Here is a 27,861-nt window from a genome sequence, read left to right on the forward strand (position 1 = left end):
TGAGGCCTCAATTGGTGGTTATATTGTAATCATAGACCGAGAACACAGCGATAGGACAAGTAGATATGCCTACATTGGAACGACAAAGAAATTATTTTACCTCTACCGATGGGACACTGTGGAACCCTACCACTGTATCGCAAACAAAAATACATCTTTGTCAGACTGTCCACAGTATCTTACTGTCCCGGACTTGACTGAAAACGTAAGTCTTCCTAATTTTTCTTACCTTATTTTGGTACTTCATAATTATATAGGTATGATGATATTTTTAATTCAAGTTAGCTAAAATGCGGTAGTTTGAATTTCACGAAACAATCTTCAAGAGAGGAAAAGTCTTCATCTCTTGTTTGATGACTGATTTTTAAAAACAGTCTTAGTTTTCATTTGTAAACCTTATGGAGCCTCGCTGACGTATTTATATTAATCAGCATGCCCCTTTTTCTTTCTGAGAACAACATAATACATTTTTCAATGCGAATTAACCTATAGATCATTGCCACTATTTAAAGTATTTGATTTTTTAAGTATTCAATTTCAATGTCTTGGGGAGGATGGAATGATGATCTTTCTGGAATATGGAAGTTTGAATACGAGGTGTATGAGATCGAAGGAACCCCTATGGCGGAGAAAAAAGTCATTACTACTGGAACCATCTATTTAAACACAAGTCATGTGAGCTATGAAAGTTAAAAAAAAATTGTTCTACCCTTTTAAGTTAAGAGAAAGGCAAAGTAATTGACACATGTATTTGTTATAGGTTACCGTAAATTTTAAGGAACCAGGATTGTATGCAATTCACTTCACCACTATTGATAAAGCCAAAAACCATAAAACGTCCCGCAAACTGGTTCTTTATGACAACAAGTCCTATGTTTCTTTCCTACCTTCCAAAGTAACGAGAATTGAAACTGCCTCTGCTTCTACAAATTACACTTGGGTGAATGAAGACACTAATATAGTTTTGGCAAAATGGACAGAACGTTTTCGAAATGCAAGGCATGAATCTAATCGGTGGCTAACAACTGTCTCTCCTTATACAAATATTGAAGACGTGTATGATGACCATCACGGAAGACGAACTATCGATGAAGTTCCTAATGTTTATGGTTTGTTATCAGTAAAGAAAAAAGTTTCATCTTATATAACGTGCTCCGTTTAATGAAACGTTAACCGTACGCTAGTACCTACCACGTTGCTGAAGTTATTTATATGGCCATTTTACATATCATGTTTTCTCAACAGGTTGTGTGGATTTCCTGGTGTCGTATACGGTTAACGATGGTTCATCTGTGAAGGATTTCAGGGCATTCAAATCGGTTCGAAATATAAAAGATGAATCTGAATATTTAAATTTGGTTTGGTCTGATGGTGATAGGGCAGACATAACTGTCCGGGCTGTAGATATATTTGATAAAACATTGGATGAAACTGTGACAATATACAAGGATGCCACACCACCAGTTATAGAGAACTTATGGTTAACGCGAGGAGACAGGTTGAACATAAGCGTCCACAGCGTAGAGGATTTTGCTGAAATGACGTAATATAAGAGTGCATCAATTTCTTCTCTTATACTGAGTACTAGTATTCATTGTAATGCGTAGAAATCGTTCATTCACATATAACTCAAAAAATCAACAACAATAAATGAAAAACACCAATAAATAAGCTCTAACTGAACATATCAAAATCATTTTATTGTAGAATTGAATGGATTGCATACGATCTTCACAGTGGCTTGAAAAGCATTTATTGGAAACTGCTTGACAACTATACGGGCGAAGATATTATACATGGACACGAGGATATTCCTTCACAAGGTGGAGCAAAAGTGGGTATAACTATTCATTACCTTTTTTTCACTAATTTTACTTTACATAGTACTATCTTTATCATTCTGTTACAGTGGAAAGTTAAAAGTATAGTTTTGTGTAATAACAAATGCTCAAATAAATGTAAATAGTTTTCTTCACTAAATATCAAATAAAAGTATTTGATATAAAATTCAATACACAATTTTATGGTTATATATCAAAAGTTATCAATTTGCATTAAAAAGAACTTGTCGGAGTGCCAAGAAAAATACAGCGTATACAGCCGAGGATCAAATTGTTATGAAACAAATCACTGGGGTGCTTACCATCAGCATTTCCAAGTTCATCCTCGAATCAAGGAACATGGTGGTTTATTACTAGGGAAGGATCACGGGCTGCATGACTCGGACTACTTTCTTGAAGTAAAAACAGTCAATAATGCTTTATTAACCACTACAATAAGAAAGAAGGTAATGACATCTATTGTTTATAAAATTTTATGCTGTATTGATATCCAGAAAGAAAAATAATATAAAAATAAAGCATCAGAAAAAAGGTTCTATAAATTCATAAGCAATGTAACAATGTAATAATTTGATACACGCTTTCAGTGATATAGACAAGTACGTTTGCCCCAAGAATTGAATGAAATAACTTTTAAGCTTAGATATCACTAGAACTTATTAATAAGTGTTTATATTGCTTTTTGTTCTTTTTGAGTAACAAATAAATAAAAAAATAATGGTAAGTTTTGAAGTATCTAATAAATCTTATTCATAAATTGATTTCAAAAATGAACTTAATACAAATTGTTTAGATAACAATTGATACATCACCTCCCCACACTGGAATAGTCCAAGACGGTATGAGAGGTACACCAGAGGTAGATTTCCAACAGAGTACAACTTTACATGTTCACTGGGATGGGTTTTTTGATAGAGAAAGTGGAGTTTTGTTTTATCAATATGGAATTCACACTAAACCAATGTTACATTCTGATTTTCAATTGGACATTGGAAATCCACAGGTAATATCAATCCTAGTCAAGTAATTAAAAGATATCTTTTAAGAGCTTTAATTGATGTTAGTCAAATTTGGCCCCTATAATTCGCCATTTTTTAAAGTGTTTCAGGTACAATAATTTGTTGTGTTCTTTATAGAAGAGTTGACATAAAATATTGTTCACTTATTTATTTGATTTATCTGCACTCATTGGCAGTATGTGACGTCAGAGGTCACTTTATATCTTTATAACTTAATCAAAATCAGTCAAAATTTGCGATTTTCCTTCTATTTTTTCGAATGGGAAATATAGAGCGACTCTTTGAACAAAAACGAACTTTTTGTCACTTATCAGTACTGAAGAGATACATCTTTGGTGAAAATATTTTGTTTGTTCAAGCATAAATGGCGGGAAAAGGTAAACTTTATGATGTCATATTTTTAAATTGTGGGCACTTAAATCAAATTGAAATATGTGAAAAAAAAACTTCAATGTATATCTGTATTAATAAAACAAAGAATTACAGTAAAATGACGATGTTCATTTAAGGGACCATTATAGGCTCAAACTATTTAGTCTTTCGTTTTGTTTTTGTTTTAGTTTAAAAAGTAGTGTTATTTGCTTTCAAGCTCATCGAGACATATTCAACAGATGTAATACACACAGTTAAATCAGAAGGAACGTTTTACGCATGCGTGGTTGCCTACAATAGAGCACTAGAACCATCTAAGCCAGTTTGTTCTGATGGAGTAACAGTCACGTCAAATATTCCGAAAGTAAAAGAAGTTGCAATTTCTGGAGCATTTGTGAAAGGAGGCTTGATAACAGACATAACGAAATCATCATTCTGGGTTCTAGATCAAAACAGATATAGAACATTGATAAAGAATCCTACCCCAGACTGTTTGTGAGTGTAGTTTTTTTTGAGATTGTGTTTGTATGTCGCATTTTATATCAAATTTCAAAAGTACATGTATAACGTACCCTTCACGTAAAATTTGCGTATTTCTGTGTTTTGTAGAACTAAGGCTACAATGGTGTCTGAACTCGATATTTTCCCAGTACTGTATTACCAGAATGGTTCCGTTGTTGACGTCATGGGAAGTATCTTTTGTTCAAACACATCTGGATCACCAAGTGTATTAAGTCCAGTTCTTGCAAAGGCGTCACACGTATGTTTGAGACTGAATATCAACTGTATACAAGGTTTTTTTCGCCCTGCAACATTTGCAAACAATTTCTCCCCGTCTTGAATTCACCCAGACACAGCTAGTTTTGTTTATAGAGATAATTAAGACATTAGATTTCGTACAGTCTTTAATTCGCCTGCTGACAACAAAGACGAATAGGGCGAAAATAAAACGGGGGGGGGGATTCCCCTGTATACAATATACATTAGACGTACAATTATTAAAATGATACTAGAAACAGATAATAGTACAGATTAAAACCAAGCAAATTAATTACTTTATCTGTTGTGGGTTATTTTTCAGATTACCATGACTTGGTCTTCTGATAACGTCAGCGTTCATGATTACGAAGTAGGACTTGCTTCAACGTCTAATAATTCCGCTCCAGACATTATGGGATTCAGAAGTACCAAGCAACATCGACGGATTCACATCATGCACACAGACTTACCAGAGGGGACCCCATTTTTTATAGTCATCAAGTCTATTAGCAAAGCAAATGTTGAAGGATTCCAGGTGAAGCAGATGACGATGATATTTTCGTGATCTAGATCTCATATTTCAAAAATAATTTCCCTTATTATTTTAACCATATGTAATTAACAGTAACGCAAGAATATTGGCTAAGTTCCAAGAAAATCAACCATTGGTTCTTTTAAGGAGCTAATTCAAAATTCATGTACATTTATTATAGAAACATAAAAAAAATCATTTTTTGCACTAAGAAGCAGATTAAAAAATACATAAGGGAATTCCCTGAAATTGTTATAAGTGATCATTTTCTACCTTTTTTTATAATATGTTAAATTCTGCTGTCCTTTTTTAGTTGGGGTCATTAAAAATTCAACAAATTTTGCTATTTTGTTGGAGTATACGTACTACAAATGTAGATTGGTAAAATGGATTTATTAGAAAATGAAAAGAAGTAACCTTTATGATAGCACAATTTTGCGTCTAAAGTTTCAAAGGCGTACAAATTTTTACTTTTTCTTCTTTATTACTAGTATTTTTATAACGTACTCATACAGAGTCTCATTTTATCATAACGCCATAAAAGCAATACGGCAACGCTTACCTACCACACAACAGAAAAATGGTTTTGAAAATAAAGTTTTCCTTAAAAATTTAATTATTTTTATCTGTTTTTTGTTCCATTTATTTTAAACATTTCATAAAAAGTATAAATACTTTGTATTTTACTAGAATGCGCAAAACAGATGCGCAATGAAAGTAAACTCGGCCTCCTAAAAAAGATAATGTTACATAATAATGATTAAAAAATTTCAGTTTATTGGCCCTTGTTACGTAGACGTGACGGGACCAATTTTTACACCCCCTATCAACGTTTTTCATTCAAACGGACACCTGATAGCTCTTTGGAGTAAAGATGCATTTGAGGATTCAGAAGACCCATTTTCTTTAACATACGAATATGCGCTTGGTAAGAAAAATATACGTTTTTGTGAATACATATATTTTGATGCAAAATTTTGCACGGAATAAATAAATTTATTACATAGATGTAGGAGAGTTACATTATTGTAGATTCATTTGAAATGCAAATCTGCCGGCAGTGCAGTGAAACAAATAAAAAGCGAAAGTCTATTTCAAAATTTTAGATGAAAACATTTAGGTCAAAATCTGTCCCGTAAATTACATGCAAGATCAATCACATTATTTTCATACATTATATTAAAGGACATCATCCTAAAGGAGAAGAGGTCCATGGCTATACTCGGTTAAGAAGTGGTGACGCATGTAAACAGACCCAGCCTCCCACCTGTACAGCAATAAATATATCCATGGTAGAATGGGGCCTACACGGAAACCATACCTATTACGTCACAATTAAAGCAGAAAATGTAGCGGGTTTAACAACATATGGGGTATCAAAACCCTACGTACACAATGTGCAACTACCTGCTAAAGGCATCGTCATGGATACAAATGTATGATTTTTTTTGGTTTATTTGATGATGTATACTTTAAACTACTGTAAGTATAGACCGTGCAACATATATTTTCTTTTTGTAGTCAGATGGATTTAGGCAGTTTCTGGTAAGTTTAAGTTATCTTTTAAAAGAAATACACGAGTAGTATTTGATCTAGATGTATAATTAAAAATGGGAAGGGGGTGAGATTTAAAAAAAAGGACTGTTTGTAAAGTAGTGATGAGAGGGATTTCTAAAAATATATTACGATTTACAATATATGCATGCATGTTTACGAGATATTTTTTTCAGACCAGTTGACAGTCTCACATATAGCTTTTTATTTCTGTTAAGGATATAGAGGATATAGACTTCACGATCTCTACATCTAAACTATCTGCTCACTGGACCGGATTCTTCCATGTTTATCTTGACGTAGACTTCAAGTTCCGAGCTGGTTCAACGCCAGGTGGTGGCGATGTTTTCCCACAAACTGATGTTGGTAGAAATCAAACGTACACAGCGAAAGGACTTACATTAGAAAACTTTAAGGTTATATAAAAAACAATAGAAAAAAATAACAACAAACAGAACAGCTAAATAAACTTTATCAAATCAAACGGATTTTTTTTTTTAAATAAACAAATTGACGAGTGATTTTAAAAATACAAAATATACGATTTTCATTGAGGCTAATGTTTTTTCAATAGTGTAAGAAAAAAATGGTGCCTTGCTATAAAATTCATTTCATACCCACAGACGTATTACGTGACAATAACTGCTGTGTCGTCTGCTGGAAATGTAGAAGTTACCTCTGATGGTGTCACCGTCGTAACAGAAAATTCGCCTCTGAGTGATGTATATGTTTTTGATGGAGAACCATGTAGTTCTAAAGGTAACGATTTTATTTCTGTTTAATAACAATAGATGACAGCTGACAATGAATTACCCATGTTACATCTTATCGTATTTCTCATTGCAGGTGATGAAAATGTGACTTTTAGTCATCATGAAACGGTAGGAAATATTTTATTTTGGCATGCCCTAGGCAACTATAAAAAAATTAAGTTGCTTGCATATGTATAATAAACCTGTAATTTTCATAGGATCATCGGCTGAAGTGCATGGAGGATATTGATTACCAATCATCAATCGATACTCTAGAAGCCTACTGGAAAATACCCTCTGCTCTTCAAAAGGTTGCTCCAGATATGCATATATCTATTGAGGAACATTTTGCACACAACAGTTAGTAAATATTTCCATGAATAGTTTGCCAACATGTAGTTAACAACGCTATCTAATTTTATATGCAAAATTGATTGTCTTGTTATAATGCAATAAAGAAAGATACTTGTAAATGTAGACAAGTGGACCACATTTAAGGATTTCTACTACAACCATGGTCATCAAGAAGTCAGGTTTACAAATCTTGTGCTGGATCCAGGAATAAAATACCGTTTTGTGGTGAAGTTGTGTGCTAAACACATCTGTTATGAGCCGCAGTACAGTGATGGAGTAAGAATTCTGGCTAACCCTCCAACCACCGGAAACATTGAAGTTCAACATATTAACACATTTTGGGGACAAGAACAGGTCGATCACTAATGTTCATTTTCTATAGACCCTTTATTCTGGTTTTTTCGTGTCTTTTGTTCTTTGTTTTATTAATAATTTTTTGAAATGTTTACAAATCAATGTTTGATAAAAGTACTGTGGAAGCATTTTTATTCGTTGGGATCAATTTCATGGGTAGCCAACGTATTTCTTGTTAATGGGGCAACGGTTACCCACGAAAGCCACGAACACTGGTTCCCCACGGAAAATAATGATTCCATGGTATTCAATGGAAAAAAGTCGTCAATAATTATTTTCTGTGTAGCTCCGTGTAAAAATGGACTTGTTTTTCGACCCCGATGTTTCTGATTTTAACCTGAAATACAATGTTGTGGACAAGTACGAATGGGCCATTACTGACCAATCCAAAATTGGGCGAACACACACTATATGGCGGGAACTGACTAATTACACACTGTCTGTTTCAAAAACCCAGGTATTTTAACAGCCAAGTTATTTTCATAATAAAGACGATATTGATATGGTTTCACCTATGATATGAAAATGGCTGTATTGAATGATGACACATGCCTAAATTTGTTATGTTTTACAATACTTGATTTAACTCTTGATTTCAGATATCGTTTATACTTGAATTGAACGGACAATTTGATTTTTCAAAATGTAGAGGACTAGCCATAAGGGGCTTTAACAAGATGAAGCTTTATTCCACAGTGTACTCACATGTAAGAGATTGTGAGGCATTTGATCCTGTATTAATTATACCAAAGACTGTTATTGACGCCGTTGGAAAACCTGATCCAGATCGAGGTTAATTCAAATTAATGTTTGTCTTTGAAGTCTTTCTTCTCATGAACATTTTGCATTATAACATCATTGATAAGATTTAAGATTTAACTGTATAAACACTTTTGTGTCAAACTGCATTTGTAGTGATAACATTGCAGATGGGTACGGGGAACCAGTTATCCTAGAAACCAATGCACACTGGTCTCAACCAGATGCAGACTATACACCTAACATGAATTATATATCTGCTGTGTGGCCTAAACTGCGTTACAAATCGTACAAAGTTGCTGTACTAAACGCAAAGAGTGTGGATGTCACAACATACTATCTTCCTACCAATACATTGTCACTCAGGGATCCCTGTAGTCATCCTGATGCTATCAAATGCTCTTCTACAGGTTTGCACAATGGATTCGCCATATACTGATATAGACTGACAAGTTATACTTTAATATTACTAAATTCGGCATAATTTGTTTCAGACAATGAATTTATCAACGTCAAGTTTGAGCCTGGAGAACTTGAGCATGGTCAACGATACATTGTATGTATCCATACGGAACACACTGAAATTGTGTATGAGGAGTGGACACAAGTTTTACCGGAACTTAACGAGTGTAGTGACGGTGTTGTGGTAGATCTTACTCCTCCTCTAGCTGGCAAAGTATGGATTGGAAGTAGACAAGGATTAGAATTTCAGGTCACTCAATATTTTCTATATATCAAAACAGTTTTTTGAACTTGATTTCTACAATGTTCTCATAATGTAAACTTGCCTGATATTCATTTAGTTTTAATAAATAAAACATTCAGTTTTGTATCGAACTATAAATGTAATAGGTCAAAAAATAAAATGCGTTAAGTGCACGTGAATGCCGTATATATTTTAGGAATGGCAAGTAGCAAGTAAAAGACGACAACGTTGCGGCCTTAACATTTTTTTTTCATTATACTTCTTTTTACAATTTATTGATGTACAAAAGTGTGGATCCTTGAAAAATCAAAACGCTTATTATTATTTTTAATAACTGTCTGTAGAAAGAAAGCAAATTGAATGCTCAGCTCTGCTTTGATTTTTATAGACTTTAACAACCCCAAACCCGATATATTTCCATAGACAGTCAGTGACAAACCTTATTAGTTTTAATTTACGTAATAGTAAACAGATTGCTAATTATCCTATGTATTAATAACATTTCATGTTCATAAACATCACTTCCCTCATTTGAATTTCTCTCATAAAGGAGAGTCAGTGTGACTGGGAAAAAGCTGTAGTCAATGATTGTTTATGTTTCTGAAACCCTATGGAATGTGAAATAAAATTAGCATTCCTTTTGCAGACATCTACATCTGTTCTATACGTTAACTGGGAATCTTTTCAAGATGTTGAAGAGTTTCAGACCATTTCACATGCATCAGGGATCCAAAATTACCAACTTGGAATTGGTATGATATTTTTTTTAAAAGAAAACCACTCATGAAAAATACAGACAGGTAGATACATAATATAAACAATTATGTTGTTTTTTCTGTTGAATATTAGGAACATCTGTTGATGGTAATGATGTCATTGCTTTCTTTGACGTTGGTGTCGTCAACCACAAGGTTTTAAATGGAACGGCTTTGGTAAATGGTCGCACCTATTATGCCACAGTTATAGGTAAAGAAAAAAAGGTTATCCAATCTATTCTAACAGAAAAGCACATTTTTGATTATTTAGTAACTAGTACACATTGATATAATTTGATGACATAAATGTTTTTGTATTGAAGCCATGGATTATGCAAATAGAACAACAATAAAATCATCGCCACCAGTCCTAATTGACAATACCCCTCCAGTGAAAACTGATAACCCGGTGACAATATCCGGTAGACATATTACCTCCGATACCGAAATTGAAGCATGGTAATTATTAGCAAGCATTTTACATGCATGGCAAAACAGCTGTGTAATCAGGGGTTTTAATTGATAATGCATTTTCGTTGCTTTTCTTGGTAGTTGGAAGAACGTTTTCTATGACGCCGAAAGTGAAATAAGTTACTATGAATGGTCCATTGGCTCTGAATCCGGCTATGATGACATCAAGAATTTTACACGTGTTGAAACAGAATGTGGCGAAAATAATGAACTTGAACGGCTTCACTTCAAAGAAGGACATGCGTATTATATATCAGTAAAGGTAAACTCTTACTCATTAATTTACACTCAGTGTATATTTCGTCTTGTTAGCATTGGAAATCTGCGACGTTCAATTTTCTATGAATACCGTTTTCTAATTAATGCGCCATGAGCACAAATATATACGTCTTCACGTGTTCTGAGCATATTCATTTTTTGGAAGATTAAATGAAAATTTCAATCTTGCTTACCAATTTGATATGTACCTTTGAAAAATAATCATTAAATTATATGTACTCCTTAAAAAAATATTTTCTCTACAAAGTTTCTGACACTGTTTTTTTAGTCGTGGAAGCGAACTAAATAACATGTTAATGTGGCTGTTCCATATATGTTTCATATCCCTGACTGGCGTATATAATGGCTTTACAGCGACAATATATATATATTTCATACAAATAGACATCGGTATGAATATACATATAAGCATTGAATGCTCATTTTTTGGATATCGTCGGCCCTGTAACACAACAAGAGGTGCAGACAAATTGAATACAGCGCGTACGCGTTACTGCGTTAGCGCACGGTATTCAATTTGTCTGCACCACTTGGTGTGTTCATAGACAAAAATAACAGATTAGCAACTGATTGAAATCTCGTGGTCCCTATTGTAAAGTATTTCCAGTTTAAATCAGTATATCTTTCTATATAGTATATCTTAATAAACAATCATATCGAAATATAAACAGCTAAACTCTATTACCAAAACATTCAAACTAATATGTTTTCATGAGTTTATGTCTTATAATCAATATTTATAAGAGAGGAGTTTTAGGAGGCAGTTCGCTATCCGTCGTCCGAGATTTCGCCGATGTTTTATAGCTTGCCAATATATTTTCTATATATTAATCTTATTTTTCAATTTTTTGCTTCAAAAACGTCTAAAACCTATGCATATTTTTCATAAAAAATATACTTTTGGTTTAAGATCATTATCTCATTTTACGTATAAGTAGTTCTCAAAGGAAAGGTTGGTCCTGTAACATTTTTCAACAACAAAACACACTAAAGGCGGAGTTGCCAATCTTTGTTATTTATGTCTCTGGGCAGCATTTTACAAAAGAACTTACGACAAAGTCGTAAATATTGACAGCCTCGTAAAATGATCTTTAATAAGCAAAATTGACATAAAACCATTTGTTTATGAATATTTCAATTCCCATAATTGAATTTTCGAGCCACAAGAATAAATCATTGATTAGTTGGTGATGAATTAGCATTCATTAATTTGGTCGTAAGTCGTAAGTTCTTTTGTAAAACGCAGCCCAGGTGTGTTACAGGACCGACAACATCCAGAATTAAGCATTCAAGCTTAAGTATCCTATTTTACTGTTTATGATATATAATAACGAAGCACTCAGTCTGATATTAGCTTCTGAATATTCAAGGCATACAACAAAGCTGGGCTTGTTTCTTTGGCAACCTCATGGGCCTTCAGCGTTGATTTTACTCCTCCTCTACAAGGACATGTTTTTGATCTTCAACCAAACGGAACCAGTCGACTTGACATAGATTTTCAAACCGATATGGCAGCTTTACTTGTTTTTTGGGAAGGGTTTTATGATCCTCATTCGGCAGTTAAGGAATATATAATAAGTGTAGGGACTTGTCCAGAGTGTGGTGATGTTATAGAAGAACAGTCCGTAGGAATGACTAATGGTATTTAAATCAACATTTGAGATCTTTTTGCCCAGTAAATTGAAATAAAGGACTACATGTATATGTGGTTTGAGCCTAAAATGGCCCCCTAAAATGAACATTGACACTTACTGTAATTCTTTGTTTTATTTGTACAAAAATACATTTGAAGTTTTTTCAAAATTTTCATTTTGATTTTAGTGCCCACAAAATAAAAATATGACATCACAAAGTTTACTTTTTCCCGCCATTTTCTCATTTTTAGCATAAAACGGCTTGTTTTGAAGCAGTTTTTCTTTAAGGAAACATTGAGCGACTGCTAGAACAAACAAAATATTTTCACCAAAGATGTATTTTTCCAATACTTATAAGTGACAAAAAGTTCGTTCTTGTTCAAAGAGTCGCTCTATATTTCCCATTCGAAGAAAGGTAAGAAAAGTGTCAAATTTTGATTGATTTTGATTGAATTATCCAAATAGCGTCACTTCTGACGTCATATACTGCCAGTGAATGCATATAATTCAAATTAATAGGTGAAAAACAAATTTCATGTCAACTCTTTTATAAGGTAACACAACAAATTAATGTACCTGAATCATTTATAAATTAGCGAATTATGGGGGCCAAATTTGACTTATATCATATATAGTTCTTTTAGTAACTTTTATACGTTTTTCAATCTCCTCTACAAATCATTGATTATCTGACAGGCTAAAACAGAAAGTCATTTTGTAATTTTTGACTTTTCAGTTACCGAAAGAAAACCAATATTTAAGATACATTCTTGATATAGTTATAAGCGTAAAGATAGTTGAATTGTCTGTAGATCTAAAACATTTACGAGATGTTGGCTTTTCGGTCAAAAGAGGACTGTACAAAGCATTTCATACAAACAAAATTTAACACCCGTGGCTTTATCATAAAGTATTTACTACATAACGCAAACGATGATGATTAGTTTCTGTTTGATAAAAATTGATAATTTGTTTACATCTTTTTTTCGTTTTTTTTAGAGATTAAGATCGATTATGTTCATTTTGGACCTGGGATAACATACTATACAACAGTCATGGCATGTAACACGGCAGATTACTGTACCACAGCAACATCAGATGGTGTTATCATGGACAACAGTCCACCTAGCTTAGGCATTGTTATCGACGGTACAGCCATAGAAGATATCGAGTATCAGTCAATAAGGTTGTCTAAGGTTTTCTATTTTTTGTTTATTTCAAGTGTATTTTATGAGTAAAATTTAAAAATTATTGTTTATGTCTAATTAACTCTTTTGTCAGAAACTTCATCGACGCAAGATGGCTTGGTTTTAATGATCCGCAATCGGGACTCGCTCGCTTCGTTTGGTGGGCAGGTACAACACCAGGAGGGAAGGAAATAATGACAGAACAGGAAGTTCACGTTACTGAAATGGCTACAGCACTAAACATAAAACCTGAGATGCCTATCGGAAAAAAAATTTATGTTACTGTCAGGGCTTTTAACAGAGCAGGTAAATTTCAAATGCTGATTGGAACTTTATTGAAAATTATTGGAAACAACTTTTAAGTGAATGTACTTCTCTAAGTTACTTGATTATTATTGATTATTATTGAACCACATACCTTCAAGAAGCTTTCTCCCATTTACCTTTCACCTTTATATTTTATATCATCACTCTATCTAATGATTTTTAAGGTTTTTTAATCCTTGTAGCACAAACTCTTCTATTTGAGTAAATTCTTTTGATTAAATCTGAAATAAAGCTACGCAGCTTAATGGAAGTATATTGTATTTTCTCGTTCTAACAAAAGGTGACTGGTAAAACTAGTTTTATATGAAACTGTAGTTTCAAAAATACTTAATGCAAGTTAATTAGAATAGATTTGAACAATTGTAGCAGTTCCCATGAAATTTATAGCTGTAGCTTTCCATTACTCTGAAAATACATTGTCAAGAACAATAGAAAGAATAAGAAAAAACGTCAAAATATCAAAAGAACATTGCATGTTAAAACAGTTTTGATTTTTAAGGTTTGTTCAGTGATGCATCGTCAAACGGATTCATCATAGACGATAGCCCCCCGGTCATATCTTGGGGACCAGCGTTTTCTAAAGACATTGGTACTGACGGTAAAGCACAGTTCTACAGAACTATAATGAAGGTGGAATGGGATGTCAGTGATAAGGATTCTTTCATAGAAAAGCAGTACGTGTCCTTAAGGTCACATATTGGTGGCGATTTTGACCTTCCGTCAGCACAGGTAACGTTTTTTACAACAGTTAATACCGTTACTCGGTTTGGAACTACAGTAATCTCTTAAAGACTTAGGCATTTATATTTGTACATGTATACTTAGAGAATAGAATTGTTTTTAAAATGATATCATTGTAACACCCTCTAGGTTAATGGAATAGCAAGAGATTTTGTGCTCAGCGGACTTTCTTTACACGATGGTGTAACCTATTACATTACTGTAATATCTTGTAATGGAGCCAAAATATGTACGTCGAGAACATCCCCTGGGATTTTAGTTGACACAACTCCCCCAAACAGAGGCAAGCATTAAGAAAAATACCATTTCCTCGTCGTAAAACTTAATTAATCAGCAGATATTTTTCTATAATGACTCTCAAAATATTACATAAATCAAGTATTCTTATAAGTGACATTAGACTTTTTTAAAATTTAAAATTGAAGCTTCCGCACATTTATAAAATTCGGGAATTATCACCATTTGACTCATCTTGATATCAATACGTTGAATTGATAATTACGTATACCGTCCTGGTTGGTTTTGTTAAAAAAAAAAAGAAAATGAAAGTAATTTTAAATTCAGATTCAAATCAAAATAATATTTTTTACAGGAATGTTTGCAATAAAGACCGATCATGCAGCAGAACTTAGTCGTCACGTAGATGGATCAATGACGTGGTCTAAGTATGCCGTTAATTTGGCGTGGCTTGGGTTTGCAGACATTCATTCAGAAGTTAATCACTACTTTGTCAATGTAGGATCCAAGTACATGGGTGCAGATCTGAATTCAGTGCGTCATTTTTTACGCAATGTTTCGTTAAATAACCGTTTTAGATATATATTTATTTTTTAATTTGAGGTTTTAATAAATTTTAACTGTAAACTACTATTATATGAAAAATGGTTTGATAGTATCAGAAAATTGGCTAAAAATGTATGCCTTCAACAAAGTCTCTGAAAAGAATACTTTCTTGGTAGGAACCTGGTGTACCCCAAAGAGTGAATCATTCAATAACAGGAAAAGACAGGGATGAAGGAAAGGTTCAAATGTACAGAATGAAAACAATTAAGTTAGACGGAGATATAAAGCATTTGTTTATCACCGTGTGGGCGGTAAATAAGGTAAATCTTACTATAAAAGGTACATAAATTAACCATTTTATACCATAGTTTGATGTGGTTTCTATTGTTGTATTTAAGCAGCCATACCCTAGCTGTAAGGTGGTACGTTATTATACAGGTTTTCTAACGGACTGCTAGTTTAGCGGCTACGGCTCTGATATTAAGTTGGAAATATCTAACTAAAGACTTAATACATCAACACAATTTATTAATTTCCAGCGGAAATACACATGTTAGAATTTATAATAAGTTATACAAAATATCACTAAATAAAATAAATTTCAGGTTTGTTACAAAGTGATAACTAAGTCGCAGCAATGTAGGGTACGAATGTCTACACAAGGCTAGGTTATCGTTCAACAGCGTACATGTAGCTGCTACAAAAACCTACGTAGCAGCTATGATCTTGAAAGCAAGCCTGAACATATACACTTTTTTTAAAACTCAGCCCAATATCTCAGATAAAAACTTCATCCGAATTGTTTACTAACATCAAATTGTCCATTGTAAGAGATTCCTTCAGATCAAAACTGCCCAAATGAAATACGTATTACTGACTACGTTCTTTGAACAGATACTTGTTCACAATCTTACTTTAAGCATAAGGCAAGACAATATCGTCAATGGTTTAGACCAAAAGATTGTATTTCCATGTTCTCCTCCAAGTGTGCGAAAAGGTTAAGAAACACATGCACTAAGAAATCCGGGTATCATATAGTAAAAAAATAATTATAGAAACCCAATCACATGATAAAAACGCAATTTAATAATGAATTTGCTTTGTGGACGGAGTTGAATAGCTAAATTAGATTTGACGATAGCCGATTTCGCGACGTACATTCCTAAAAAATTTTCGCATATGTTTATTTATCTATCTATCTATCTATCTATCTATCTATCTATCTATCTATCTATCTATGTCAAAAAATTATATTATTGGTATTTTTTAAAAAAAGTAGATATCATCATTAATTAAATTAAATTTTAAGTTTCTAAACAGAAGCATTGCACTACTTGGTGTTTTTAAACATAAAATTGATGTTGAATTCTTTGAAGCAAGTATCGGTACTAGAAGTCGGAAAATGAATAATGAGAAATATTAAATATAACAACAAACAGTCAAATCATCTCTATGAATTAAAAAATAGAATACTCCTAATTAAGATTTGCAATTTTTGGGGATAAAAAGTCGTTTAATAATATGTAGTATAAAGTGTAATGTTAAAGAAAACAAATTCGCAGCATACTGTACGTATTCAGGTGCAGTTACGATATGATGAATAGTGGTTGACAATTGTACAAGAAAATTACCAAATATAACATTGACGATTTATTGTGCACAAATACCGCATGGGCGTGGCTATAATGAAAGTCACTCCACTCTTACGACGCCCATCAGGTATCTGCATAGAACCAACAATATTATAACTACTACTGATTGCACATCATGTTTAAAATGTAATGTATTTTTTATACCTTAAAGGCTGGTCTATCTAGCTCTTTGATCCATTCTCAATTCCTAAAAGTACCGGGCGGTACGCTGTTTCTAGTCAGAAGATGTAGAGCAACATCTTGTGAAGGACACTGTGTGTGTGCTCCCCAAGACCAAGTCTGTCATATAAATGGATCCTCTTGCAACGATGTCTCAAAACGTAAGAGCATTAGTATTGGAGTACCTGTGTATTGATTATATCAACATACTCCTTGTGAGTTCAAAATTTAATAAATTTCATTTGCCTTATTATCAGATAACACAAACAACTTACTGCAAGTTTTGGATGTGATGGATGGTGACGTGGACATTGCATACACGCCAAGTGATACCTTACTGCAAGGGAAATGGAAAATAGTACACAGACAAGGACAACCTCCACTTTGGTAGGTAACGATTCGATAAAAGCATTGTATTTAGTTATTTACAACAAATTGAACGGATTATTTTTTTCACGTTTTCTGAAATGAAAAAATAAATTTATTGTTACGCCTTATGAATGCTAAAAAAGTGGTCGGCCCGTGTTCGTCTCTCTGAATAATGGCACATTCAATTTGATCTTATTGCACTGAAAATGCAGTTTTGCTGTATTGATATTTATTGCCATTATATATTACAAAGCAGGATAATTACATAAGATATTGTTTCAAATATGATCAGATTGAATATTTGGATTAAGAAAAAATATCTTCATAAAGCTGCGTATATTTCATGACCTGTTTTACTTCAAACTGACTCCTTTATTTTTTAAATAGTAATAGTTAGATTTGAAATAAAATCTTTCTGTATATCATCTTTTTAATAAATTTAATGCAGTTTGATTACTTATGTTTTCAGTATGTAATTGGCATAATAAAACATCATAGTCAGTGATGCAGCTATTTAAAAAAGGACTTCGAATGTATATAATTCTTGCGAATTTGCACGGTTTATTGCTGAATGACAATTTGATTGTTTACTATTGATTTTACATGTAATACAAAGCATACATATTATGTTGTTTGAACCATACGTTGAAAGTTTGCTTGCATAAATGATTATTGTTAATACATTTTCAAAGAATCATAATTTTGAACTTTAAAAAAATCCCTTCCACCCAAAAATATAGTTCCAGATAAAACTTACATGTTTTTTTATCAATTTTAGATTAATTTTCTTTATAAATGTTTTGTAATAATGAAGTAAAAATCATTTGATCTGTGCTAAATAAATAAATGCTTTCATACTTATTTTGAAAAAAAAATATTATGAGCGCAGTGAACTTGAAAGTTGACGAGTGAAATACCTAAGAAATATTTTTCTTGTCCTATCAAGGTACCAGTGGAGCGTCGGATTGACAAGCAACGATGTACCAACCGGAATTTTTCATAAAGAGTTGGAACGGGTTTGGCACGATGCTGGTCAAAACAATTTTATTGTATTTTCAGTTAAACCAGGCATGTTATGTTTTCATGCATTTTATGTTTTTGCATACAACTTTTTATTATGTTACACGCTGTTATTTGTAATGCATGTTTTATATTCTTATAGGATTTCATTTGCACGAAGACATTACATATTCCGTTTTTGTGAGAGCATGGTATAGTGATGATACTTATGCGATATTTAAATCGGATGGAGTTGTCATAGTAACACAAAGACCATCGGTAACAAATATCCTCGGAAGCTCGGTAATAGTTTTTTGACATGTATTGATATTTTTTTATTAAGTCTTAAAATTCTTTAAAATTAATTTGTAGTTTTATTAAAAAATAATCAATGTTCTTGAAAATTATTAAATATAGGTTACAGAAAGAATGATGAACAGTCCCCTTAAAGATCAAGACTTTATCATGGAGGATGTGTCATTTATGGTTGACTGGAAAAATAAGTTTATTGATGCAGATGAATGCATAAAGTCGTTTCACGTTTATATTAGCACATATCCAGGAGGTAACACATTCTTAAGATTAAGTTTGATTATAAAGATGAAATATATCTCCATTTTCAAGAATGAAAAACCAAATGTGGTGATTTGTCTGTTTTCATTAACTGTGAATAACGTGTTTCTGGCTTGCCTTTCATGCTAGTAGCCTCGGATTATTTTTAGGTCTTTAAAATTAAACAAAACTATTCTTAGTCGTTGAAATATTTTATGCATTAAACAATATATTTTGTAACATTTGAATGTTCGTTAAAAGAGTCATAAATCCTCTAATACAAAAGACTTAAAAATGTTATAAATTTTATAAAGCGCGACGCCATGCGAAATAAAAATAGTTTATTTGAAAGCCTCCTGTGGTTTTTATATGATCAAAAATTGATGATCGACATTCTCATGATATCAAATAAAAAAAACACTCCAGAAAATCATAAAATTAAAAATATATATCATATATAAAAAAGAATGCATGGTATCAAGAAAATACAAAACAATCCATAAAATATAGAACACAGTTACTTCTCCTGTCACAATATTTTTTTGTCAAAATCTTCACCAAAGAAATTTACGTTGATTTGACCGAGTAACCTCTACTTTAATAACAGAAATGCAAAAAAAATAGGTAAAATTTATATGATAAACTCTTGCAATTCCATTTATTTTTTTAGTCAGAAAACTATTAATACCATCTTGGTCATTTCTTATAAACTAAACGATGAAAAGAGTGACCTGATGAGGAAATTTTCATATTCTATATTTTCGAAAATTACAATAAAACCAGGGTGTCAAAGTATCAAAATTCAATTTCTTGTAAAATGTGTTTTTTTCAAAAATGAACCTGTATTACACAACTGTCAGTGCTGTGAGCTGATGCAACACTTTGCAGTCCTCAAATCATCATGTGTAGTGTGATATTTAAAATGCTATTAACCAAACTTTGAAAAGAAAACTATTTACGTTTAGAAAATAATTCAATGAAGAACTCCAACATGTCACAAAACTTACAAAAACTTTTCTTATGGAATCAGATATGACTGGATAATTGTAACTCTTAACGATACAAAACTCAAAATGACTCACTATAACATTTTGTTATTAATTCATGTTATAAAATTATTAAATTTTGAAAATGCAGTTTAATGAACGGCATTTGTATAATTCTCAGATTTTTCCCTTTGCATACTGTCAAATTACTTAAAAATAAATACATGTTAAATGACAATATAATTGCTCGTAAAATTAATTACATTTTAATTTTATTGTATGTCGCTACACATTTCTTGATATAAAAGAAATATGTTGTGTGGTTTTTTACCGTATAACATGCATCAACCGAATATGGTTATGCTTAAATATCTTGTATCACTAAATGATAAATTCGAATAGGTGATATCAATAATTTTTATAGGTGATATCATATCACCTGTTTAAATTGAATAGATGATCACATACATGTATTTAATTTGTATTAGTAATATCATCTCTTCGAATATGGGATATCATCTTTTTGAATATATGACATCCTCTTTTCAAACTGAATATGTGATATCACTTATTCTAATTGATGATATCATCCTTTCAAACTAAATCTGAAATAATAACTGTTCCCTCTAATGATGAGTTGTTTTTCGTTAATCTTCAACTTTATAACCTTTTCTTACAATTAACATCGGCATCCTCAAAGCGGCGAAGAGTTGACTGAATTGTTCTTTGAATATCGTTTGAATGTTGTTTTAAATGGCATCCCTTGCCTCGGCGGCCGCCATATGTCTAAAAACAAGAATCATTCATTCTTTAATGAAGTAATAAAAACATTCAAATATGTGATATCACCATTTCAAAATGATGGTAAATAGAGGTAAAAGCAACTATTCGAATAAGTGATATCACTTACTTAAAATGAAAACTATAAGATGATTTCACCTATATCTAATTGGTGATATCACCTGTTCAAATAGTAAAATCACCTATTTGAATTGATAATATCGCTAAATGACAATAAATACTGAAACGGCGCATCATATTTTCAGGGCATGACGTTTGGGACAATGAAAAGGATTTAGGCAATACGGAAACGTCTATTAGGGTGCGGAGAATCTCCCTCGCTCCTGATGTGAAGTATTTTAGCAATGTTATTGCTTATGGTTTTTCTGGTATCCATCATACGGAGTCTTCTGACGGATTTAAGACGGACAACAGTAAACCGTCTGCAGGCGTCATTTATGATGGAATAGGTAGAAAGCAAATATAATGTGGGTCAAAGAATTAAATAATTAGTTAATTAATACTGAAAATGTCAATATATTTACGTTTTGTTTTTACGTAGGTTTGCATGATTTGGAATATCAAAATTCATCCAAACGTGTGGCAGCAAAGTGGCATGGATTTACGGATACAGGCTCTGGGATTGTTAAGTACTATTGGTGTGTAGGAAAATCGCCAGTAGTAAGCGAAGAGTATTCAAATACTGAGTGTAGTATTCACGACTGGATGAATGTAGGAATGCACACAACAATATCACGAAAGACGTTTGCCAATATATCTTTAGGTATGGATTTATACATCTCTTTCTCTCTTACATACAATCACTCACGAGTACACACATTTTGACGCACGAATGATTTTAAATTACAGGAGATGTTCTGTATAGCAAGGTATATGCCATAGACAACGTTAATCGTAAGTCGGACATCGTTGTCTCTAATGGAGTAGCAGTTGAAACAACGCCACCACAGCCTCAGTATCTCTTCCATGTGGATGAAAACCTTGCAGAAAATCCTTCTTTTGAAGATTCTATTAAAACTCTATCGATGGACAATATCAACAAGACAAATATTTGTTCGCTAGTATCGGACTTTCATCCTGAAAAATGGAATCTAGCAACAGGTAGTTGTGCAGCAGTGGTTTCTTCTGCGAAGAATATGGCGAGAAATGGAAGATCGTTTTTGTTCTTAAAAGGAAGTATTAAACAAATAATCAATAATCTAATTATTGGTGAACTTTATCGTGTAAATTTTTACACAAGCCACTTAATGATTTCTGCCTCTAGATTGTCAAATAAAGAAGGATTCATATGTATAGGGAAAACAAAACACGTATTTTTATTGTATACAAAGGCATATCGTCATGATGAACATGGAAAATCGAAAACAAGAGAATTAGTATCATGGCATAAACATACATTTTATTTCATAGCAAGAAATATTTCAGCGGAGTTGTCAGTGGGAAGCATTGATGACAAGACTGGTATTTTTATTGACGATTTGTCACTTCAAATGGTAGAAAGAAATCAAGTGAATAAAACAGGTGGTCAGCATGTTAATGCCCATGTGGTATATCTTCACGAATGGGGATCTATCCACGGAGCTTGGAGTTTTGTTGAAGATGTAAGCGCCATCAAAGAGTATAAATGGGCAATAGGTAAGGTATAATTTTTAAAGTAATTTGAACGAAATCATAATTTAATTTTATTTCAAAATTAAAGTAAAATATACTGATTAAATTTTCATCTTCGTATTAATTTGAGAATTCAATTGGCGCCAACGATTTATATTACCAATATATATTTTTCATTTAAATTGAAGTAGTCAGTGGGTGTAAATTAGTTGAATGTTCTTGAATGTAGGCTACACCAAAGGAGGTACACAAATTCAAGGCTTTCGAAACGTCGGACTCAACAACTTTGCCTATAATGCCAATGTCACCCTAGTCCACAATACATTTGTTCACATCACCGCTATTGCTTCCAATGTGGTGGGTTTACAAGGAATTTCTTATTCTGAACCAGTGCTGGTTGACCTCACACCACCGGACATTGTTAACGTTTATGATGGTGATCTTTCAAGTAAGCTGTATTATCAATATATTTATTATTGATATGTTTGTGCAGTTGAATCAGATTCTGCAATTCATCGATGTTGTTCCAAATATTTCGATTTCAGATGAAGACCAGGAGGCCTGGACAGATAATGAAGTATCTGTCAATTTTGAAGCAGTTGATGACGAATCTGGCATTGCTCATTGTGAATGGGCCATAGGTAAGTTCTGTTTTCACAGCTCGCTAATAATCATTGTCTTTTATGTACCATTCCACAGTTTTACATGTGTTTGAATATTTACACTAAGGATACCAACCACAAGGAATAGAGCTGCAGAGTTTCATTAGAATATCAGAAGGAAAAGGGTACCAAGATTTTGACTACAGTCTTTTAGAGAACAAGACCATCTACTCGTCGATCCGCTGTCATAATAAGGCAGGACTAACGAGCACAAAGTCATCGAATGGAGTCAAAATTTCCAATCGTCCTCCCTCCGTCAGACATGCTACTCTAGAAGTTGTTCCTCTATCTGTAACCGAGTACACTGGGAGGGATCACTTCCAAAGCATGACCAGCAACCTCAGGATCCAGTGGAGCGGGTTTGAAGACTTTGTTGGCATTGAGCAATATAAGGTACGGTTAAACTATGATCGATCAAGAATCCAAACTGTAATACCAAAAGTATTACCAATATATTATGGTAAAATTCATTAAATCCACTTAAAATCCATATTTTTGTTTTTTCAGTGCATTTGTATCATCTATCAGATGATTTATTATCTTCATTTTCTGTGTATCTAGATGTTTACATTTGCTTGCAGATTCTATTTCATGGTAATGATAACAAAATTGAAGAAAAAATGTCTTTCCCAGTTGGCCAGGATACTTTAAGCGCAAGCTTCACTCATATGAAAATGAACGAAGGTCTAAAAAATATTACAGTTCAAGCCATAGGAAAGCTACTCATTGTCAGCGACACGGTTCCGTATAACATTACAATTTCCAAAACATTACCCAAGAAAGACCGTAAGAATTAATTTTAAGCTCACCTGATCTGAAGGTTCGAGTGAGCTTTTCTGATCACCTGTTGTCCGTCGTCTGTCCGTCTGTCTGTAAACTTTTCATATTTTTGACTTCTTCTCTGTATCCCGCTGGGCCAAATTTAAACGAACTTGATACACATCCTTATTGGAAGTGGATTCTAAATTGTTAGAATAAAGTTACGGAAAAACGGGTATCCATTTTGACAGAAATTCTGGAGGCAAAAGTTGATCAAATCCCCGTATTTTCTGATTTATTAAAAAAACCCACGAAAAGTCCGTGTTTGTTGAGAACACGTGTGCCGATTTTTGGGCATTGGGGTTGGACAACGAGGCCACCATCCACACTCGTGGATCCTTTTGGCTGGGAACAAACAATCTCGGCATTTTCATGTCCGAAATTGCTTGGCGCCTACGTCGCTCTCCGAGTCGTTCTCACTCTGCTAGCGGACCAAAGACCAGGACCGTATCGAAGGATAAATTAAAAACTCAACAAATCTCAGAGATGATCCATGACATTCACAAGACTCAAAATTCTGGCGGCTCAGGTACCAAAAAAGCAGCTCCGACAAGCCAAGTTCGCGATTCGCACGCACGCACCGCCGAAGGTTAACGCTTGACTCGATCCCTTATGGAACTCTGACCAAGATTTAAGGACTCATATTATACGGTAAACTACTTTGGACTTTTGTTTCTTATCCATTATTTCATGAGTAACGTGGCAATGATTGATGTTATATCTGTTAATGCAAGAGGCCTTAATACTAAAGAAAAAAGATTGAAGTTCTATAATTGGATACATGATTCAAAGATGGATATAGCTCTCATCCAAGAGACTCATTTTGTCCAAAAGAACGAATTTAATTACAATTGTGACTGGCGAGGAAAATCTATTCATTGTTTTTCAGACTCTTCTGATAGTAAATGTGTATCAGTTTTAGAAAGATTTAGATATAGATATCATTAATAGGCATAGTTCTAATGATGGACACAAAATCTTAATTAATGTAAATATAGGCGAAACTGATTCAACTGGTAAATATTTATGCCCTTAATAATGAAACACCCAAATTCAATTTTTTTAAATAATGAAAACATTAATTGATAACTTTTTATAGCTAAACTTTGACATTTGTATTTCTTTTCAAAACAACAATAATATACCCGATACACATAGGAACTGTTTTACATAGAAATATATTGAAGAAATGTTTAAAAATCTTCTTCTCAAGAACTACAATGCTACAATTTGTGAAATTACTAGGCAGCATCATCAGATAGTGTAGATTCTAAATTGTAATAAAAGTACCGAAGTATTACTGAAAGCCGGGCTCTTTTGATGGGTCATTATGCATATTTTGTAGTAAAATCTCTCTCTCTCTCTCTCTCTATCTCTCTCTCTCTCTCTCTCTCTCTCTCTCTCTCTCTCTCTCTCTCTCTCTCTCATGCTTTCAATGTCGGAAATACGCCTGAGAGCGACTGAATTGTTTTGTTAGCGGCTCTAAATAAAAATATTCTGTGTAGTAGAAAAAATCAACAGTTTCATTAAAATCAAAATTTGAAACAAGCGTTATAATATCAACTCCTTCTCCTCATTACTTCTATGTGCAGCTAAACACCAATGATATGAAAAGTAGTTCATAGAAATTCATGCGCATTGTATATGTGCCCAAAACGCATAGTTTTATTTAAAAAACACGTGATTGATAAGAAAGGAAAAAAATTCAACGCTTAATTTATTCGAAAACAAATAAAAACCAATATATTTGTCAAAACATGGCTCTCTGTGTAAATATTTGGTATAGCGGAAGCTTTTACTTTGACGCTGCGCGGTTTTTTTGTTGCACTATTTGTAGTATCATTGCGATTTGCCTGCCTACAGCCAGGACTCTGCTTTCAGCAAAGCCCGGCTAAAATTCAATTGACCCCCAGGACTAATAATGGGGCCAGAAGAGGGGTTCAAAGTTTAACATAAAAATATATAGAGAAAATATTTTTAAAAATGAAATAGAATGATACAACGAACTGTTTTTCAGGTGAGCGATGTGGCCAATGGGCCTCTTGTTTACTTTTGTCTCTAATAATAATATTTTAATACATTCATGCATATTTTCACAAATGAAATTTTACTGTTTATTTCCTTTTGTTATTTCAGCCAATGTTAAATTATCAGTAGCCTGGAATTCTGGGAAGAAGGAGTTCACGGTTACCTGGGATAACATTTTCTCGTCTCCTCTGCCTTTGTACTATGAAGTCTCAGCAGGGACGGTGGAAGGAGGGGCTGACATCAAACAGTGGCAGGAGACCACATCCACACGGACAGTCTTAGTTCTTCCTCCCTCCGTCACCAACTGGTCCGGCCTCCATGTTCACATATTTGTGAGAGCCATTACTGTAGGGGGAACCCATAACCATATCAAAGGATATATACAGCTTCCAAAATAACTTCAATTTCAGAGCTTTTTAGCCATATACAGTGTATATTATTTTAGTTTCAATATTACTGGAGTCTTTTCAGCTTTTTTCTATTTTGATTTAATGTTATATATTTGAATGTATATGTAGAATTTTTTTTATCACATTTGTCGTATGTAAAGTATCAAAACCTGATGTGTAGGTTCCTGCCCTCTTTTTATTTTTGTTGGTGTTGCAAATCAGGTTCGCAATAAAATACGTTTTCGATAAACTAACTGTCGTATTTTTTTCTATTTTTTCTTTAACGATCGTATTTGTCTAAATTTTTATAGAACTCTTTTTCAATCTCTTTAAAACAATCATACTGAAAGGGTACGGTACATGCAGTTTAGTTAACGTCATTCATATTTTATAGATAATTTCTATCTTAATTTCATGCAATTGAGGTCGACGCAGAGACAGAGTTGATTTAAGGAATTTAAAATTTGAATGTCCATCACCTTTTTAATTTGATAATGATTTCGATATCTTTAAACATTGGCTTGTCCATCATTTCTTGTTTTGATCACAAACTTTTTATCAATTTACACTCGAAAGAGTTGAGTTAATGACACAAGAAACAGGTAAACTAACAGACTACTAAAAATAATATGGATAATAAGACTATATAAGGTACCTAATATTTAGAATAAATACACTGTTACTTATTTAATCACTTACGAATGACAAAATTAATTCATCAATTTAATTTTTAGCTCACCTGAGCTGAAAGCTCAAGTGAGCTTTTCTGATCACCCGTTGTCCGTCGTCCGTCTGTCCGTCCGCCCGTCCGTCCGTCCGTCTGTCTGTCCGTCTGTAAACTTTTTACATTTTGATCTTCTTCAAAGCGGTGAAAACCTCGAAACTGTAAAAAAGGGGGGGGGGGGTGCATTTTAAAAAATCTTCTTCTCAAGAACTACTGAATTAATCTTAACGAAATTTAGCATAAATCATCCTTAGGCAAAGGAAAATATAAATTGCAAAAATTAAGGGCGAATTCTGTTCCAAATTTGAGATAATTGCGAAAATACTAATAAAGAATGGCTTGTTATTCCATATATCGTAGACTGGCAATTCATTGCGATAGACTGGTCTTATAACAGGCATCGCCAGTCTACCGCATCTCGAAAACGAGGTTCTTTGTTTGAAGCTGGCAGTTTGTTGTGCAACAGTTCACGTGCGAATATAATCTATGAAACATGGAAATAACATCGGTGCCGATTATTGTGAAGTAAATTGAGGTTAAATATTTCAACGCGTTGTCATTTTCACTTGTGAGGGTGGTGTTAGCTTGTTTTGATTTTTTCGTTTCATTTTGCTTTTTAACTTGGGAAACAATCGCCTTGTACTTAGGTAAATAGGCAGTTGATTGTTTACCTGCGAAAATAATAAAATCTGATGCATTAACAACGTACTAAAGTGCATTTCCCTCTGTTTTTATTGTTTATTAATTTCTAATTGTGTCAACAAGGATCAAACAAGGGAGCGACTTTGGTTGAAATAATCGATTTTTGATCGGTAACTTCGCCGGAATTTCCTCCGAAAGAGAATTTGAAGTAGCCATGTATTCCGAGTTCATAATCGTGTAAATTAAATCCAGAAACATTAAAAAGATGTTTATGAATTTGAAAAGACGT

The 27,861-nt window shown here is 33.1% G+C and overlaps 3 protein-coding genes across 3 annotated transcripts; all 3 read left to right on the forward strand.

Annotated features, from left to right (window-relative positions):
* Nucleotides 1-534: 534 nt before the first annotated feature.
* LOC105329791 (uncharacterized) lies at nucleotides 535-14,820 on the forward strand. Its single transcript, XM_066088244.1, has 30 exons — nucleotides 535-675; nucleotides 761-1,109; nucleotides 1,246-1,543; nucleotides 1,708-1,834; nucleotides 2,063-2,287; nucleotides 2,635-2,844; nucleotides 3,450-3,727; nucleotides 3,842-3,992; nucleotides 4,314-4,526; nucleotides 5,298-5,451; nucleotides 5,709-5,959; nucleotides 6,045-6,068; nucleotides 6,296-6,493; nucleotides 6,701-6,836; nucleotides 6,924-6,958; nucleotides 7,048-7,189; nucleotides 7,308-7,537; nucleotides 7,824-7,994; nucleotides 8,137-8,329; nucleotides 8,467-8,706; nucleotides 8,791-9,008; nucleotides 9,649-9,754; nucleotides 9,852-9,968; nucleotides 10,081-10,216; nucleotides 10,310-10,490; nucleotides 11,878-12,148; nucleotides 13,141-13,327; nucleotides 13,423-13,634; nucleotides 14,155-14,384; nucleotides 14,526-14,820. Exons 1-30 carry the CDS (start codon nucleotides 541-543, stop codon nucleotides 14,688-14,690), a joined length of 5,583 nt encoding a protein of 1,860 aa, XP_065944316.1. The 5' UTR covers nucleotides 535-540; the 3' UTR covers nucleotides 14,691-14,820.
* A 170-nt stretch (nucleotides 14,821-14,990) lies between these two features.
* On the forward strand, nucleotides 14,991-18,576 carry LOC136276363 (uncharacterized). The gene is made up of 6 exons (XM_066088245.1): nucleotides 14,991-15,167; nucleotides 15,356-15,499; nucleotides 16,983-17,151; nucleotides 17,248-17,377; nucleotides 18,306-18,431; nucleotides 18,522-18,576. The coding sequence occupies exons 1-6, from the start codon at nucleotides 14,991-14,993 to the stop codon at nucleotides 18,574-18,576; spliced, it is 801 nt and encodes a 266-aa protein (XP_065944317.1).
* Nucleotides 18,526-26,460, forward strand: LOC136276239 (uncharacterized). Its single transcript, XM_066087702.1, has 10 exons — nucleotides 18,526-18,661; nucleotides 18,776-18,923; nucleotides 20,943-21,146; nucleotides 21,239-21,460; nucleotides 21,547-22,332; nucleotides 22,538-22,756; nucleotides 22,854-22,949; nucleotides 23,038-23,363; nucleotides 23,552-23,756; nucleotides 25,926-26,460. The coding sequence occupies exons 2-10, from the start codon at nucleotides 18,788-18,790 to the stop codon at nucleotides 26,213-26,215; spliced, it is 2,484 nt and encodes an 827-aa protein (XP_065943774.1). The 5' UTR covers nucleotides 18,526-18,661; nucleotides 18,776-18,787; the 3' UTR covers nucleotides 26,216-26,460.
* Nucleotides 26,461-27,861: the final 1,401 nt, after the last annotated feature.

Source organism: Magallana gigas, chromosome 6 (genome assembly GCF_963853765.1).
Source record: "Magallana gigas chromosome 6, xbMagGiga1.1, whole genome shotgun sequence".
NCBI classification, from domain to species: Eukaryota; Metazoa; Mollusca; class Bivalvia; order Ostreida; family Ostreidae; genus Magallana; species Magallana gigas.

Coding starts and splice junctions, on each gene's coding strand:
- LOC105329791 (XM_066088244.1), top strand. CDS start 541: ATGTCTTGGGGAGGATGGAATGATGATCTTTCTGGAATATGGAAGTTT. Junction 1,544..1,707: donor GAGGATTTTGCTGAAATGAC/GTAATATAAGAG, acceptor ATTTTATTGTAG/AATTGAATGGATTGCATACG. Junction 6,959..7,047: donor CTTTTAGTCATCATGAAACG/GTAGGAAATATT, acceptor TAATTTTCATAG/GATCATCGGCTGAAGTGCAT.
- LOC136276363 (XM_066088245.1), top strand. CDS start 14,991: ATGTTTGCAATAAAGACCGATCATGCAGCAGAACTTAGTCGTCACGTA. Junction 17,378..18,305: donor CAAGGACAACCTCCACTTTG/GTAGGTAACGAT, acceptor TGTCCTATCAAG/GTACCAGTGGAGCGTCGGAT. Junction 18,432..18,521: donor TTTTCAGTTAAACCAGGCAT/GTTATGTTTTCA, acceptor ATATTCTTATAG/GATTTCATTTGCACGAAGAC.
- LOC136276239 (XM_066087702.1), top strand. CDS start 18,788: ATGATGAACAGTCCCCTTAAAGATCAAGACTTTATCATGGAGGATGTG. Junction 21,461..21,546: donor GTTTGCCAATATATCTTTAG/GTATGGATTTAT, acceptor TTTAAATTACAG/GAGATGTTCTGTATAGCAAG. Junction 23,757..25,925: donor AACATTACCCAAGAAAGACC/GTAAGAATTAAT, acceptor TTGTTATTTCAG/CCAATGTTAAATTATCAGTA.